The sequence below is a fragment of the Leuresthes tenuis genome, unplaced genomic scaffold, assembly GCF_036924035.1.
Source record: "Leuresthes tenuis unplaced genomic scaffold, fLeuTen1.0.hap1 SCAF_5, whole genome shotgun sequence".
NCBI classification, from domain to species: Eukaryota; Metazoa; Chordata; class Actinopteri; order Atheriniformes; family Atherinopsidae; genus Leuresthes; species Leuresthes tenuis.
The window spans coordinates 12,785,333-12,801,749 of NW_027325359.1; the positions used below are offsets into that span (position 1 = coordinate 12,785,333).

Genomic DNA, 16,417 nt, shown 5'->3' on the forward strand with positions numbered 1-16,417 from the left:
CTCCCGCAGAGTGCAAACAAATGGTCTGACTCTGGGTGTTTTTGCTACACCGTCAACCTCAGGCCACTGTAACCTGCAGCCAGTGCACACGCAGCTGTGCAGATCGCCAGCAGGCACAAATCTGCACCTGAGTGACAAAGTGGAGAGCGTGGGAGTGTAGGTGGAAGAGGAAAGAGCCAGAGACAAGAGCGAGTGGGCAGGTAGAAAAGGCTCCTCTGAGAGTGGATAAACATGCGAACACTTGGCGCTTCCTGTCTCTGCCTGACTCTGAGTGGGTGGTTAATGAGTCTGAAAGCTTCTCCTTGGCACCTGTCAGCCGAGAACCAGAAGAAGCATGTAGCGCTCTAACTGAACAGAAACACTCTATTTTTCATTAATAATTGGAAAAGTTTATTGCTTTTTTTTGCCTGCCTTTTTACTTTTCATCTCCATCCTTTTTTTTCCCCCTCCATGCCTTGAGGTACACTTTAGTGCGCTGCACATGACAACTGGTTATAGACTCCTGAGTGTTATGCAATCCAAGCCACTGTGGGCCCGATGTAGCACAGAAGATGAGAGATGCACCGAGAAATAATATTCTTGGATGGTTTTGATTTCTTTTCTTTTAATCAAATGTAAGTCTCTGCATGCAGGAACGTTTTTGTAACTTCCCTTTAAAAGACAATTCTTTGTTATGGTTACCTGAAAACTCTTTAAACCGCTCACTTCTTCAACTCAAATCAGAAAATAAATGGCTTTAGGCCACTGGACCGTGCTGTTTTGTGTAGGTAGAATTAAACTAAAAATCAATTGCAGTTTATTTAACCGTATTTATCATCAAAGACAGCAGAGGCTGCCGGTTTCTGGGTGGCTCTGTGCTCTCTCTCTCTCTCTCTCTCTCTCTCTCTCTTGCCATAGCTTTAGCAGTTTGTGTTGAACAGGTTTATGGGTGTTGTTTTGAAGTTTCTGAGGAACTCCATCTGTTCTTGTTGTCGTTTCTCCACGACTCATTTGATCTTGGTAGACTTTTTTGTTGTCTTTAAGCCACGTAATAGAAGGAACTCAACGCCTGCCTCATGAAACGCACCATGGCTGTTTTATTTTCCCATTAGGACATGGCAGGACCGCTGTACTGCGCTTTGTTCTTAGCCTGCGTACCTAGCATCACACACGCTGCACTGCTAGTTGATAACGTCCTCCGTGGAGATGGTGGAGCCAAACCACGCTGCTGTGATAACATCAACGGGTCTGAGCTTGTCTGCCAGGTTATGCTTACTCTGTCATAAAGCCTGATGGAGCCATAAAATGAAGTGCAGTCAAGTTTTGGTTTGAGATGAAACAGACTTCTTATGGCCTTGGCTTGGCCGTACCCCCACTTAAACAGATTCTTGGAACAGTAGTAAGGACTCCCACTCCCACTGAAACGACTAATAAGCTAACTGCTTTGGTTTTTTTCCACTATGAAGTTTAAAAGTAGGACCCTGGCACCTTTCCTATTTTACAGAGGACATCACAACAAGAAGCAAACACTTTTAATCTCAGCAAATACTGCGTGGACCTTAATTGATTTGAGTGTTTTGAACATTTTCAGCCATTTGGCACAAAAAATATTAATAACTTAAAGCGACTGAATGTACAGCGGGGCTTGGAGATGTCTGCCTTGTGAAAGTGAGTCACACTGGGTGGGTGTGATGGTGACATTTACATTTTAATGCAAAGGAAAAATAAAGCGATTCCCACACACACTTCTCACCTTCACATTAAAGGGAAAAGAAAGAAAAGGTTGGCGTTTCGGCCCACAGGGACCTTACTCACCACATGTACAGTAGACATTTACTTCTTAATTCACCCTCAGTCTGACTGGCAGTGAGCGTTCCCCAGCCATCGCGTCACACTCTTTGGAACTCGACAGTAACCAAGACTTTTTCTTTCGAGAGAAAACATCGATTCATTTATCATGGATTCAAAAAGCCTGCTTTCTGGCGTGACACACGACGCATACACAGATGGCTGAACAGCTTGCTTAGACGCTCCCCTCTGACACCTTTCTTTTGTTGTCGGCGTTGAAGCACAAGCTCCTTATCCACTGTGGATTCATCTTTTTTTTTCCCGTGAAGTGGGTCATTAAATATCATGTCACAGATCTACCAGATACTTCCCCTCTCCCTCTTCTCTTGGGGTATGGTGTCCTTTTTTTGTGCCCCAGGTGGTGGCCGTGTCCCCTGGCTCCAAGCGAGAGCATGGGAAGACCTCCCTGGAGGCCCGAGGATAGTTGACGGACTCTGTGTTCATGCAGCCCCCCCCCCTTCTTGTAATGGAAGCCCGATGCATTATTTATGTAGGAAAACTGGTCGGTGTAGTTCACAATTACTGATGGTGTTACTCCTGTATATGTTTAATGGCCATTTCCTGTGTTCTCATCTCATAAGAAGAAAAACATTTGGTATTATATGGCTGTTTCTGTTGAAACTGGAAGACTTCGAGGGCTACTGTATCTTCTTGAGAAATGTTGAAGTGTAAAGCAAAGGCGACGGGGGGAGAAAAAGTAGCTGCTAAGAGGGCATTGACTGCCTCTCAGTGCCTTCCTGCACCATTGACTGCACTCAGCAGGTTGACGAGTGGAGGAGCTGTTTGGCTTCTTGGTTGGGGTTGAGGTCATTGTCTGCGCTTTCATGTCCTCAATAGCTGCAGGCTCCCTGCTGAACCTACTTGGTATTCAGTTCTTTCTCTCACTTCATCCTATTGAAAATAACAAGCCTCGTCCAGTTGGCACAGCTGTCTGGAACTGGGATGGACACAAACGGAAGCCAGATCTAAAATGCAGCGCTTGCGTGTGCTCACCTGTTGGGGTGGAATTACCAGAATTGGATCAGAAATGGGCAAGATGTGGAAACGATGAGCTTCCTCAAGTGTCGTGCAGCCCAGCGTAGCTCATTTTTCACCGTGGCCCTCTGTCAGGACTTGCTGAAGAATGAGCTGGAGGGACGGGCACCCACTCACATTCATTTTTAAGGAAGTAAATGCCTGAAATAGCACGGCTAACTAAGACAGGAATACCCCGATGAGCATATTATTGAATGTCCTGGATACACACTGCTAAATAAACAAGGAAGGCCTGGATTATTTACATATGAGATGTGGATCAGTTCATCCATGGTGTTTGATCCATTCCCTCCAAGTGTGGGGATGTGGGGAAAAAATCCTTCTCGTGTACTTTGAGTTTCTATTTTGTTTTGTTTTTGTTTTAATTGGTGTCTGCATAACATAGTGAAGCTCTTTAGTCTGAGTGCCACCTTGTTTGACGGGTCCGCTGCGCGCATATAGAGCCTTCATAGCTGCGAGGGAGAGCAGCGCCACCGGCCGCTTTGCTGCCTTTACATCCGGCCTGTGACATCACCGCCTCTCGGGTTTCAGTGTGTCTACTACTGGCGCACGCGGCGCAGCAGTGAGCAGTCAGCGCGAGCTCCTCTGCCCCGTGAACAGCAGCAGCAGCAGCAGCAGCGGGCTGAGAGCGCACTTTACAGCACAGGCTTTCCTCTGAGTAACAAACTGCTCACGCTGCGTCTGTCGCTCACTTCTGGATACAACGGTTATTTTTGGTTCTCTGCGCGTTTTTTTTTTTTGTCTTTCTTCTTGTTTGCCTGGACTGTCCGGAAAATTCATGGAAGCCCTTCTTTGTGAGTACTGTAGATGTGTGCGACACGCGCTGAACGGGGCTTTCACCTTAACGCGATAATAACCGCGGGTGTTAATTGTATTGATTGTGGTGGTCGATGCTAGCAAAAGGCTGCTGAGATGCAGCCGTGTGATTGCTTGCTGCATAGCAGGTTTAATCAGCTCTGCTCAGGCTCCTGGTCAGCGTTTTGTTCTGTGCGCGGCTCTGTGTACAAACAGCGTTTTTTGCCCCGTTATTGTATTTAGTCTTGCTTTTGTGACGGAGGCGTTTTGTTCCAGAGGTGGAGGGGGGGTATGCTCGTAAATGCTGCATTACATATAACTACATGTGAACCATAAAGATAACGTTTATCAGTTTAAAAAATAATGCCTGTTTCTTCTTTTTTTTTTGCCCTGCTCGTCAACCTGCAATCCCAAAAGAAAACAGCAGCCAAGCAGATGTATTTTCTTTGCTTTTTTACTGTTTCAAAAACTAATGCTGCGTTGATTCATTCAGTTTGGCTTCATGAGTTTGTAAGGATTGTACACAACAATGGAAGAAAAGCACTATAAGGGAAATTCTTGATAAATGCTAAGACTTTCTGTCTTTTATTTTGGTGTGGCTCTTCTTTATCGTCGTTGTTGACTGATGTTGTTGCACATCTGGTGTCGCTCATTTCTGAGTAGAATTAGATTTGCATCATGAGCTGTAAACGCTGATTTAAGATTCTGTTTGCAGTCATTGAAACAGCATTTCCATCTATCTGAAGTGGTTGCCATGACTTAACTGCATGCTGTGCTGTGTTTTTCCTCCTCATATTTTGAGTTCCTTGCAGAAATGAACTGCAGAGTGATTCCTGGTGAACTTTAAAAGCTTTTATCAAATCACAGTCGGTTAAGTTGTGAGTGTACATGATTGGACTGTCTTTCCTGCTCTGACGCAGACTGTGCCCTCTCCTTAGGAACACAGATCACCTCCACCACATCCAAAGCCAACTTTGCGGTTTTGATCTTATCGCCTCTGTCAGAATTCCTGGAATCAAATCAGCGTGTAAAACAGCTGAACCTGTTTGTTGTTTTTCTTTCTTTCTTTCTTTTTTCTCTCTTCCCCCTGAGAATTGTCTGTGAGTTGTGGATCATGCCCATTTGGAATCATCTGGAAAACTCGCCCCTTTAAATGCATGTGGTGTTTCCGCGGGGACTTGTGTGGTCGAGAGTATCTGTGTGCTGTGATTGATTGATTGATTGAGGGATAAGATCAGTGTGGAAAGCAGTAAGGGGGTGCTGGCACACAGCCAGTAAACATAACACATTTATGCAGAACTCAGTGGGTTTTTTTTTTACAGTAAAGACTGTCGTAACACATGCACATAGTTTTTAAATGAATTTCATTTTCAGTTCTGCATGGTTTCAAAAATTCCTGTCAAATTAACTCAAATGTGTGTGTGTGTGTGTGGGTGTGGTTGGAGGGGAGAGGAACCATCCCTGCTTACTTCCCACTTATTAAAACAAGTGTAGCACTTAAGGGTGTAAACAAAGCAAAGGTCAAGATTTTAGATTGTTTACGCGTGTTTAGGTTTTTTGTTGTTGTTTTTGAATGCCTGCACCATCTCATCCTACGTGACCAGAAGAGCCCAAGTATCATTTTGGGTGTTCCACGACTGCTTTTTGTTCATCAGCAGATCCAAAGAGCTCATTCAGCTGTGACATAGATAAAATTTCTATATATATACAGAAAATTACAGTTGTTTTTGACACAGCTGTTTTGTATGCAAGCCCGGAGTTGGCTTTAATGAAGCTTGAAATTGAACACTGAGTAGTTAACAAGGAGAGATTTATACACAGTGAAAGGGAAGATGGAAACTTTTGTGGCCAATGTAAGGTTGGGAAGTCAATTTCTGGCTCATTAATAGACTGTTAAAGAACCATTCCTTTCGTCTGATGGGGAACAGTTGTCACTGGCCCCTGGCCAGAGAAGGTCACGGTGCGGCCGAGTTCACATATCTCCTGGAGCTGCTCTGAGAACCAAACGTGGGCCCTCAGAGTTTTCCAGACATGCTCTTTTTAACTGGGTGCATCAGAAGCCGTTACAATTAGCCGTGGCTGGTGATCAAATGACATGCTCTTTAGAAGAGGGTTAAGTTGTTACACACAGTTTGCCAAATTTGTTGTCGAGTTGTGGAATCATAATTGTTGTTGTTCAAAAGCTTGTCTTGTGATGACGTGCTGTTCCAGCTATTTACCTAATTCTAAATGAAACAAGTGTTTACATGGCAGTGACCTGCTCAGTGTAAGGTCCTAATCAGGTTAATATTCTTGTATCGATGCACTAAGATCAGATCTCAAGTATTTCCAGTACTAATTAAAGTCGATGCTTGTGGTTTGATATTAATATGTGACCAATGTCTCTGGAATCTTCTTGAATTGCCTGATCAGCTGTGTCACCTTGACCCACTTCGAACAGAGCCACAGCTGCTTTGAGCGGGAGGCTAATTTAATTATTAGAGGGCAAAAAAATCCGATTTGTTGCCTGAATGAGCAGCTGTAGTCTCTTGTTAAATGTGAAGGCCTGGAGTGAAAGGCAAATCTCAAGCTGAAGCTACGATCAGTGTTCTTCACACAGCTTGTTGTCCACATGTTCTTCTGATATGATGCAAAGGTTCTTATAGATTTCACTGTAGATGAGGAGGAGAACTAAACCAAGACACTTCTTAGATTAGCCTTTATTATATTGACATGTCCCTGCAGCCCTGAATTGGATTAAGTGGGTCTAGAGAATGGATGGCTGGATATATCGACATGACCCAGGTGGTGGAAATGTTTTTTTCCACTGGAATGTTCTCCCAAAGGACACCTGATTCAAGAAACTTTTTATCTTAGATACCTTTAGAACATACAACATGCCCTCAAACATCTTTCTGAAATACTACAGTAAACATTTGACAAATATTTGCACTCTGTGACAGCACATTGCTTCGTGTCACATGGCCTCCTGGGGACTGCAAAGCCCCCCACTCGGTCTCTTTTTGTCTTTTCTCGTGGTGCCCCCCACGTGCCCTCTCATAAACTGCCTATTCTGCTTATTCAGCTCAACCTTTGTGAGGAAACCTATTCACACCACCGGCCATCGTCTATTTGGTATTGAGGAGCTCCACCGCAGACCAGCTCTTTCATGCCTGTTCGGTGCTCATTGTGAAAAGAGATGTCCAAGTTCCTTCTGTGTAACAGGATTGAAATGACGAGCATCATCAAGAGATGCAGGTTCCACTAAAGTGCAGGGTTTGGCGAGCTGCAGTTTAAATCTGGTTTTAACATGTTCTAATATGAGACTAAAGTTTGATTTAAATGTCACATTTGTAATTACAGTGTTAAACTGGACTTGTTATGAACTGTGATTTGGATGGAATCCTGATTGCTATTTCACTTGATTTTTATTGACGTTGTTTACATGATGTGGGGTTTCCCAAAGTAAAAGAGTCATTTGATCCGATATAACTTATCTATGCTTCACACCGTGTGTGGCTCTTTTGTTTTCAGACTTAAAAACTACTAAAAGAATTTATAAAGCATATTACCACGAATAGTATTTTCTTCCTCCACCCATTTAGTATCTGGCTTCCATGTGATGAGGTCCACGTTTTAAACTGACACGCCAGTGTTTTGTTGTACTTTTTCCTTTCTATTTTGAATCCACTGCACTTCCAACTAAATAAAGGTTACGGGTGTGGATTTTAAGTTGATTTTAGAACCTAAACGGTCAAACAGGTTAAGGTTTGATTTTAACGAACTTCAGTCTGTTCTGCAGCACCGAAGATATTTTTGGGTCCCGTCTGGACCCCGACTCAGGTGTTAGTATTCAGTCATATGCTGTCAAAGGCACAAAGCTCCTTCACCTTCTCACTAATGTCTGGATCGTCCTCGGAGCCTCTTAGTTTATTGTCGTTACACTTCAGTTGAAGGGGTGCGAGGGATCAAAGACCCACTCTGAGTAATAAAAGCTTAGCCTGTGGAGTGCTGGAGTGACCCCCAGACCTTAAGCTCTTTATTACTGCAGCTCACTGCTAATTATTGTGGACAAGGCCAGAAAACGGCCCAACCCCTTCACACTGCAAAGTGGTCATGCTCTTACTCCCACGCCTAGCTACAGCCACTGTATATCTGAGGTCAACAGAAAAGAACCCCACCCCCAGTGCCTTTACCCCGTACCCACCCCAAAAACCAACACCACCACCAGAGGAGACATGGAACCTCTAAACTTAGACGAAGAAACAAGGTTTTTGCTCTCTGTGGAAGCAACAATGGTGGCACAGGCCTTTCTTATTGGATAGCACTGTTGTTTTATGCTAACTTAATCTGGACTGGAGTGACCACAGACCACATCCTCCAGAGCATATGTGGCTATTTTAAACGTTGTTGTAACCCAAGATTAGCTGGAAATGTTACTTTGAAAAGCATATTTGCTTGGAGGGAGATCTAATTTTGAGCTGGGCCCCGTGAGTTGATTTTGTTGTTGCAATGACTGCTTTCATCAACACTGATTGCATATTTTATCGAGGGATGTTTTCAGAGTTCCCTTATGTTGGATGGGATAGGAAACACATTCATTTATTATTTTTATTTGCAGTGTATGAGCCTGTTGGAGCTGTTAGCTAATTAGATTCTTGAGTATTTTCAAGGCTGCTACAATCATATGATGAATATCATTCCTATTAAGACGAGGTAAACAAAACATCTGAGAGACTAGTTAAAAGGAAAGCCTACGATTGCTACTTTTGTAGGTTTACCCAAAGTAGACTGTATTTAGTCTTTTAACCTTTATTTAGACTTGATTTTCCAGGGAAAAAGTAGGCGAAGACTATGAATAATGTCGTATTCTGTCCGTTTGGGTCCACGTACAGCCTTGTCACTGAAATGTTCTCATGTTTTCCACTGAGGTTCCAGAACTCACTGTCCTTCCATGTCACATGGACTGTGTTTGGAATGTTTAGGACCCTCTCAAATTGCTTCCGTCCGTAAAGGTATACCGCAGGGTCACTGACCGTACACATGTGTCAGTTGGCACGCCTGCGTAAAGTTTTCGTTGCGGGTGATTTAGGAGCCTCGGTCAGGTACATTTTGAAGGTGACATTTTAACTATGTTTGAAGCTTTAATGCGACCGTCATGGTGGAGATATTTTCTCTTTCAGCTTTTGCAGTGTTCGTCCAACATGCCCAGACTTTGTAAAAAAAAAAAAAAACTTCATTTATAGATCAGTTGATGTCTTCTATTCAAAATTTTCATTTGACCCTGGGATGAATTTCAAGTGATGCTGTGTTGAGTTTTACAGAAACTATCCGGATCATGATGTATGAGAAGCATGAATCGAGTACATTTCAAATTTCAGTCAGAATAATGTGCTGTTCTTGCTTTAATCAGGGCTCAGTTCCTATGCCTGGGTGTTTTTTTCAGGAACCATTTGTCTAGTGACTCTTTAAGACATGATGTGATTTATCACTGGTCTGAAAAACAAAGTTCCCACAAGCTTCTGTCACAAGCTATCTGAATCTTACACACCTGACACGCTTACTTTGGGGATAGATCCTCCGTCTAAGATGGATCTCTCTTCCCAAAGTGTTGTTATTAATGAATGGCTAAATTTGTACTGTGTAATTTAGAGAGTTGAAACACATCTGCTTTTTCTTATCTTTTGCCCTCTACGCCCATTTGGAGGGTTTTGCTTCTGTTGGTCATGGGCATTCGTCACAGCGTGCAGTAGTCAGAGTATAACCTCACTTTGAAAGCTGAATGAGTGGGAGCTTGCTGAGCAACACTGGGAACTCTCAGTGTTCCCAGTGTGCCATAACATGGCTTGATACATAAAAGAGATCAAATCGGAGTATTGTGTAATATAGACTGAGCAGAGGCTGTCACAACTCCAACGATGAGTTGTCTTTTCCTTGGGTTGGACTTTTTACTGCAGAGAAAATTGTCTGGGCATCTTTTGGCTTGTGTGACTTTTTTTTTTTTTCCTTCTTTCAACTTTGCCAGTTTCTTTGAGCAACTAGTGTACGAGTGGCCTCTATGAGTGTGTGTGTGTGTGTGTGTGTTCAGAGAGCATACTCACTGCCTTCAGTCAGAGCTTTTGGGAGTTTACCACATCGACTGCCAAACCGAAACAACAGGCTCAAGGAAGATGAAAACTGAAAAGACTTTCAGACAAGGGGGGTGATTCACAGTGCTGCCCCCTTTTTTTAAGAAACACAATTATTCATTGTCAGTTGAGTTTTGGTAGAGAAGCATTGTTTGATTGAACCTTTTCCCGTTTGTTGTGGTTTGTTTTGTAGCTTAGGTGATGCTCTTATGTCTCCAAATAGCACATCACCTTCTGAATGCTGTAGACATGAGGCGGTTTGTGTATATGGGCCTATGGTGCTCTATGAATGTGTCTGAAGTAAGTAAGATATGGAAATCTTTTTGGAAATGGCAAAAGGGAGGCGTATGCAGTCCTACACAACATTCCAAAGGTTGTGTACACAAATATATATCCAGACATGCCCTTTCCTCCTAAATCTGCACTCTGCCTATGTGTGGAGTCGTATAGGCATGTGTGAAGGATACCAGAGAAATATGGTGCCGTTGGTCTGTCCCAAGACCGCACTGTGTGCTCTGCTGCCAACAGAGCCTCCAGTAATTATAGACCAGAGCTGTGGAGACTGTTGCTCTCCAGGCTAAACTGAAACTAAAACCCCCATTTCATACTTGGTATTTGCTCTTTTCAGTACACGAGTACCCCATGTTTAAAAAGTGTTATTTTTGGGACGTAGCTCGACCCTCCTCTGTTCGAAATTTCCTTGGAATAGAGAGTGAGGGCAGTAGCAGCTCTGAAGAATGCTGTTGACATTGCCGTGCTTTTTGCATGTTGTCCGTCTTGCTTAATGTGTGCGTTTGTCAGTAGCATTGTGCACATGCACTCCGTGGTTTACGAACCTGTCAGTGCTTCATCTTACTGATGGTTTAATCAATAGACCGTCGAGTTTCCTTTTTCCTTTTTTTAATTGTAGATTATGGAATAGAAAGCTGATTATGTGTTTGTTGATTATGAATTACCTGCGCAGTTTACTTACTGCTCCAATAAAGATGTTTTTGGATGAATTTGTTACAACGAATCCTTGAGCAGCTCCTGATTCTTGCTAGAAGGTAAACTGAGCTTCCTGTTCCCTGTGGCCATCGACACGCACACTGACCAGCCTCTGTTTTACTGGAAAACTGCTTTTTCATTCCTCCATTTCAAAGACTGTGAGGTCTGTATCCCGGTGCTCTAATTATGTCGGGGGGGAAGTGACTGTGGGCTGCTGTAATTGGCCGGCAGAATGGGTGGGTAGCATCTTCTGCACCTCTGTCATTAGTTTCAGAGTGTAGGATGGCACAAAAGTCGGCTGGAGCCTGCAGACTCATTTGTTTAAATGAGGTTGGAACTAGTTCGAAGTTCATGCACTAATCTGCATCTAGATTCTTCTTTTTCTTCTTTTTTTTCCACTCCAATTTGCTGTTAAAGCCAAAGCTGAGATGCTGTTGTTAAAAAGGGAAGCGTCTGTATCTCTTTAATGCTTTTGTCTGAGGGGACCAATGCCATACTCTTGACTTTTCTGAGGGTACTTAATTAGGCTGTTTTCCCAGAAGCCCCATCTTTTCTTTTCTTTCTTTTTTTCCTGTTTGGCGAGCTTGAGTTCTTGTTCTGTGTGACACTGACCCACTGTGTGCCAGGTGAGACCTGTCTTCTATGGCCGTAGTTTGGTCCAAGCGGCGATTATTGCAGCTTCACATCAACTTAACTTCTCAGTAATTTCATCACTACCTGACTGACAAAAACCAAAATACTCTGGGGTCTTTACAGAATGAATCTGCTTATTCACGAGCTTGGCATATGGTTAATAACTCAAATATTCATCATTTATATATCAACCATCCTTGTTTTTGTTTTTCTTTATAGCCACAATGAGCGGAAGGTGACCTGCAAACATCCTGTCTCAGGCTTGTCCTCACAAGACAACTGCATCTTTGTCGTCAACGAACAGTAAGTCTCTTGTTTTTGCTGTTAGAATGCTGCTGGATGGCTTCTTTTTTTTTTTTTTTAGCTCTACAGTATGTAGTTAAAATTCTGGATGTGTAGGCAACATCGCATTAGTTTTTGCCTCGTCATCCTCTTTTTGCCATCCTGCCCTTTCAATTCAAAGCCTCCTCTGTTCAATGCATCCTTTGTTATCTATCTCCACCATCAAATTTCTTGGAAAAGAGGAATCGCACTTCTGTATTGACAGCTAACTTTTTTTTAACTGAAAGAGATTTTGTCTCTTGCATAACCAGGCTGCTGTTCTCTGCAAGTGCCAAAGGTAGGATTAATAATCTCAATACCACGGATGGACATAAAAACAAAAGATTGTATCGTTTGTACATCAGAATGCAGTGAGTCACATTTTGGCCTGGACAGGAGTTCATGCCCTTTTCATATTTCAAATGCTGCTTGACAGAGTCACGTTTGTGCGACTCTGCCCTGTGTCGAACACTTACCACGTGTCTGCCCATATAAGTGGACCAGGACGCCGGCCATCCTGATCTTTAACTTCACTGAGAACAACTCTATAAATATGTCAGACTAAACTTGGCGCCTGTCCACTTTAGGAATTATTCGTGTTTCTGTTTGCAGATTTACTCACCTGCAACTATTTAACCCTACCCACGGATTCCTCCCACTGAGGTGCAGACAGCGTCGTCCCAACACAGAAAAAACACACCGATCCTAATCTGTAGTTTCGCTCCCAGAGTTCCCATTAAAACACACTGCTGTGTAACATCCTTTAGGCGTGTTCACCGAACACATACTAAGCTGTTTGCATCACAACCCACACTGTGACATTCATGTCATCTTTCATAGCTCACTCTGACTTCTTAGCTTAATGTTGTGCAATGTTGTGCATCAGTGCCGCAGTTTCCCAAGTCTCTGTCATAGTAGATCTTCAACAGTGTTGAATGGTTACATTAAAGTCATGCCATCACATCCCATAACACTTACTTTGGTAATGAAGGCTAATAGAAAAATGCCCTGCCTCAAGATATAAAAGCACTCCCATGCGGGGAAGTGCGGCTAACACTTAAAGGGTTAGTTACCCAGTTGTTCAGAATTTAAAAATCCAAACTCCTTTTTTTTTTGTCCACAACACGTTCTAGTGAGCTTTTTCCTCTATTCTCCCTCTGAAGTCCCCTCAGCAGCATTGAATTTAGAAGCGACTCAGTAATCAGAGGATGGTTTCGTAGAAGCGTGCTGTACCAGAACTGTCACACTGCACTGTCCTGACACATTCCTCTCCTCCCTGCGTTGCTCTCACATTGCTGCTGTTTTTCACTCCCGGGAGCACAACATGCCAGTGCAAGACGATTTTCTAATTTAGAAATTAGCATTTTATCTCCCAAGATAATCCGCAAATATATTGTGCATCAGATGTAGAGGTCAACCTGGAGAACCTACACTTTGACTTTTAGCTATTTTAGGTTTATTACAGTGTGTTTCAGCCAACAGTTGGCTGTGTTCTAGCAAAAAACGACAAGGGGGAGGGGGGGGGGGGGGGGGGGGGGTCTTCACCCCGAATGAGTAATGGAAGGCAAAGACGGATTTAAGCTGCCACGGGGATAAGGAGGGCTGAAAATCTCTGCTTAATCTGCTCTGCACTTTAAATGCTTCCAAAACACAAATCTTTGCCTGAATTTGCTTTTGTAGTTTGAAGCTTTTCTCTTGTACAATATAAAGAACTTTAACTCAGCCCACCCTAAGACACAAATAGTGTAATTAATGCACAATACACAAACTGTGGAACCATGAAGGAAGTGGGAGTAGATCAGATCAAGTCAACCCAGATTACTTTTGAGTTAACGGATTTGAGATGACAGACATTTCTTTCTTTTAGCACTTCCCAGTCTAAGAAACATCAAGACATGCGTGCCGTGTTCTGCTAGCCTTACTGCATGTGTGCCTAATGGCCATTAACCACGTTCAAATGGTCATTTGTGGAGGGTGACGAACTAAAAGATTTAGCACTTCAGTTTCCATGTTGTTACTGAGATACCAGTTAAAGCTCTGTTGTTGCTCTCGGGACGCACAAAGGATGCCTTGCACATGCACACGTGTCACTTCTACATGCACTGTGTCGTGTTATGATGTGCTCAGGTGGCTGTGTGACACGTGACTTCAGCCACCTCTGTGAATGTCAGCCTCAGCATTCTGCTGTCACCACTGCATGTGTCTGTGCCTGTCATCAGTAGTCAACCCAAACTACTTGTTTACCCAAGCCCAGACAGGAATAGTTTTGCCATAGAACCTCCTTTTCCCCAGCTATTTGTTTAATATCTCCCTGTCTGTTAGACCACTGCAGGCAGTGTTGAAATCAGCACTGCTTTAACTGCCATGTTGAACTCTTATTTTTCTTAATTGATGCAACAAAAATATTCCTCTCTTAAGATACGCTGCTTAATACGTAAGATGGGCCAAAAAGAGGCGTTGCTGTGTGTTTGTTTACATTTTATTCATATTTACACTATAAAACTGCCATTATCATGATTCCTCAAAGAGTGCAACCCATTGAAAATGTCCAAACCTTGTTATGCTGGAAGATTTCTTCCACACCACTCCCTCCCAAGTGCAGTTTTTCTAGTCAAGAAAGATGATACATAAATTAATCAGGGCACGCCACCACAACCGTACATCACATGAAAGACACTTTTAAATTGGCCAAGTCGGACTGTAATGGAGAGCAAGTTTCCTATTACTTCATTCTATGCGGTGTAGTTCGTAATTGGCTCTGAGCGGTACACACATGCATTTATTTTTGATTCTTTATTGAGGTTAGTAGATAATGCCGAACAATTATTTTGTGATTAGTTATTAGTCTGCCTATGAAGTTCCCCTCCCTTTCAGTTGGAGGTCTTATGATAGAACATCATCTGGTCTTTACAGCATCTGATGAACAGCACATGGCACATCAGACCGTGTCATTATTTATTGAACAAAAACTGATTGATGAAAACTAAACTGTCAACTGCTTACTCTGCACCCCTCCAGAGAGCATGCTTACAGAGAAGTGGCGACTAAAGGGTCAGGAAAGTGTCACCGTGCTTAAACCAGCAGGTATTTTGACCAAAGCCTGTCTCGTATATATCCCAATAAGTCAGATTGTTAAAAAAAAGGCATAATATGTCACCTTTAGACGTTGATGCATTTCATTGAGGTTTCTCGGCGTGTGTTTGTCTCTAAAGGTCACAGCAGTGCAGTTGGGTTGAGTCCTGGGCTTAGACGGGGGTCATTAGATTATTTTCTTTGGCAGACACTCTGTTGTTGATTTGTTTGTGTGTTTGGGATCATTGTCCTGGTTTTACGACCCAGTTTCTGACCAGCTTTAGCCGTCAAACAGATGGCATTACATTTGACTCTGGAATACTTTGGTATACAGATGAGTTCACGGTCGACTCAATGACTGCAAGGTGTCCAGGTCAGGTGGCTGCAAAAACAATGGCCAGAAAATTATCAGCCTCTGTACTTTACAGTTGGTTTGAGGCGGACGAGCCCAGACATCCACTCTGGGGAAATTTGGCAACCGTCTGTTTTCCACTAACTCTTCCTCCGATTGATGGGCACCAACGCTTGCTTCTTAAAGACCGTTGCTGACATCTTTCCTCCTTGGCCTTGTGTTAACATAGATCTGAATTCTAGAGACCAGCAAACGGAGCACAACTTTTGCTTTCAAACAGGCGCAGACAGACACCTGCTGATGATCGGTTAATCGGGAGCATCAAGCAGCGCCTGACCTCCGCTTACCTTCTTAATTCCCATGGAGGCAGTACGGGTGTCCTTTTTAGTGTGCTTTCACTACTAATGGCACAGCTTGGCATGTCATGTGCTGTTCATTTGACGTTGCAATTACCTATTTCTAAGACCTGGTAAGGACCAGATCTGTCATGTCCTTATGCAGAATAACCTTAGATTTGAAAGAGGCTGTATGGAAACTTGAATCCACATGTGTCCAAACTGACACTGAAAACGCTGTTAGGTTTCTGTGTTCTGTTATAATTCATCTTACAAGTCCCTCGTTGGCCTTTTTAAAGTCCATCTGCCATGGACAACAACAAAGTTTTCTTCTCGACCAGATTGCGCATTAAGGCAGGCCTCCTGGTTTATCTCAGTGGGCAGATGTGAAAAAGCTGCAAAGAAGACATTTACATTTGAGATCCAGCAGGGACGTTTTGGGTCCACTGATGCTACCAAAATAACCTCATTTCTTCCCCCCACATATTGTGAATGTGAAAACAATCAGCCTGTGACTCGACACCATCATACTAAAGTATTAGAGAGTCAGAAAAAAAAGTATCTGTTTCAGTTTATCCAGTTTTAATTGCTGTGATGCAGAAACACATGCAAAGCAAACGCTGATCCTCATTCATCTTTTTTCCTTTTTTCTTTGCATGAAATAGATTCTGTGCACAGCTGTTCTTCCAAACCTTTCACCCTTGCAACAGTATTTCAAACTGCCTCCCCCCCCTCAACAAAACTGTTTTTCTTCTGTCTTGTAGTGTAAAATGTGGAAAATTGTGTCATCCAGCATTTAGCAGGTAATACGCCATCAGGCTCGAATGCGCAGCTGTGTGTTCCCCACATTTGTTTTTATGTAAGACACTGGAACATGTCTGCCTGTGAGGAGCGGTTGCTGCACACTAACAACAGGCTGTGGGTGTTTGGAATGGTGTCTTGCCTGATGAACT

The 16,417-nt window shown here is 43.1% G+C and overlaps 1 protein-coding gene across 7 annotated transcripts in view; it reads left to right on the forward strand.

Moving 5' to 3' along the window:
* Positions 1 to 16,417, forward strand: part of LOC140307289 (pleckstrin homology domain-containing family A member 5-like) — a 72,794-nt gene that overhangs the window by 28,237 nt on the left and 28,140 nt on the right. For all 7 annotated transcript variants that reach the window (XM_072386098.1, XM_072386096.1, XM_072386100.1 and 4 more), the window contains exon 4: positions 11,604 to 11,687. In XM_072386098.1, the coding sequence (XP_072242199.1) occupies positions 11,604 to 11,687 (84 nt within the window). The remainder of the gene's footprint in view (positions 1 to 11,603; positions 11,688 to 16,417) is intronic.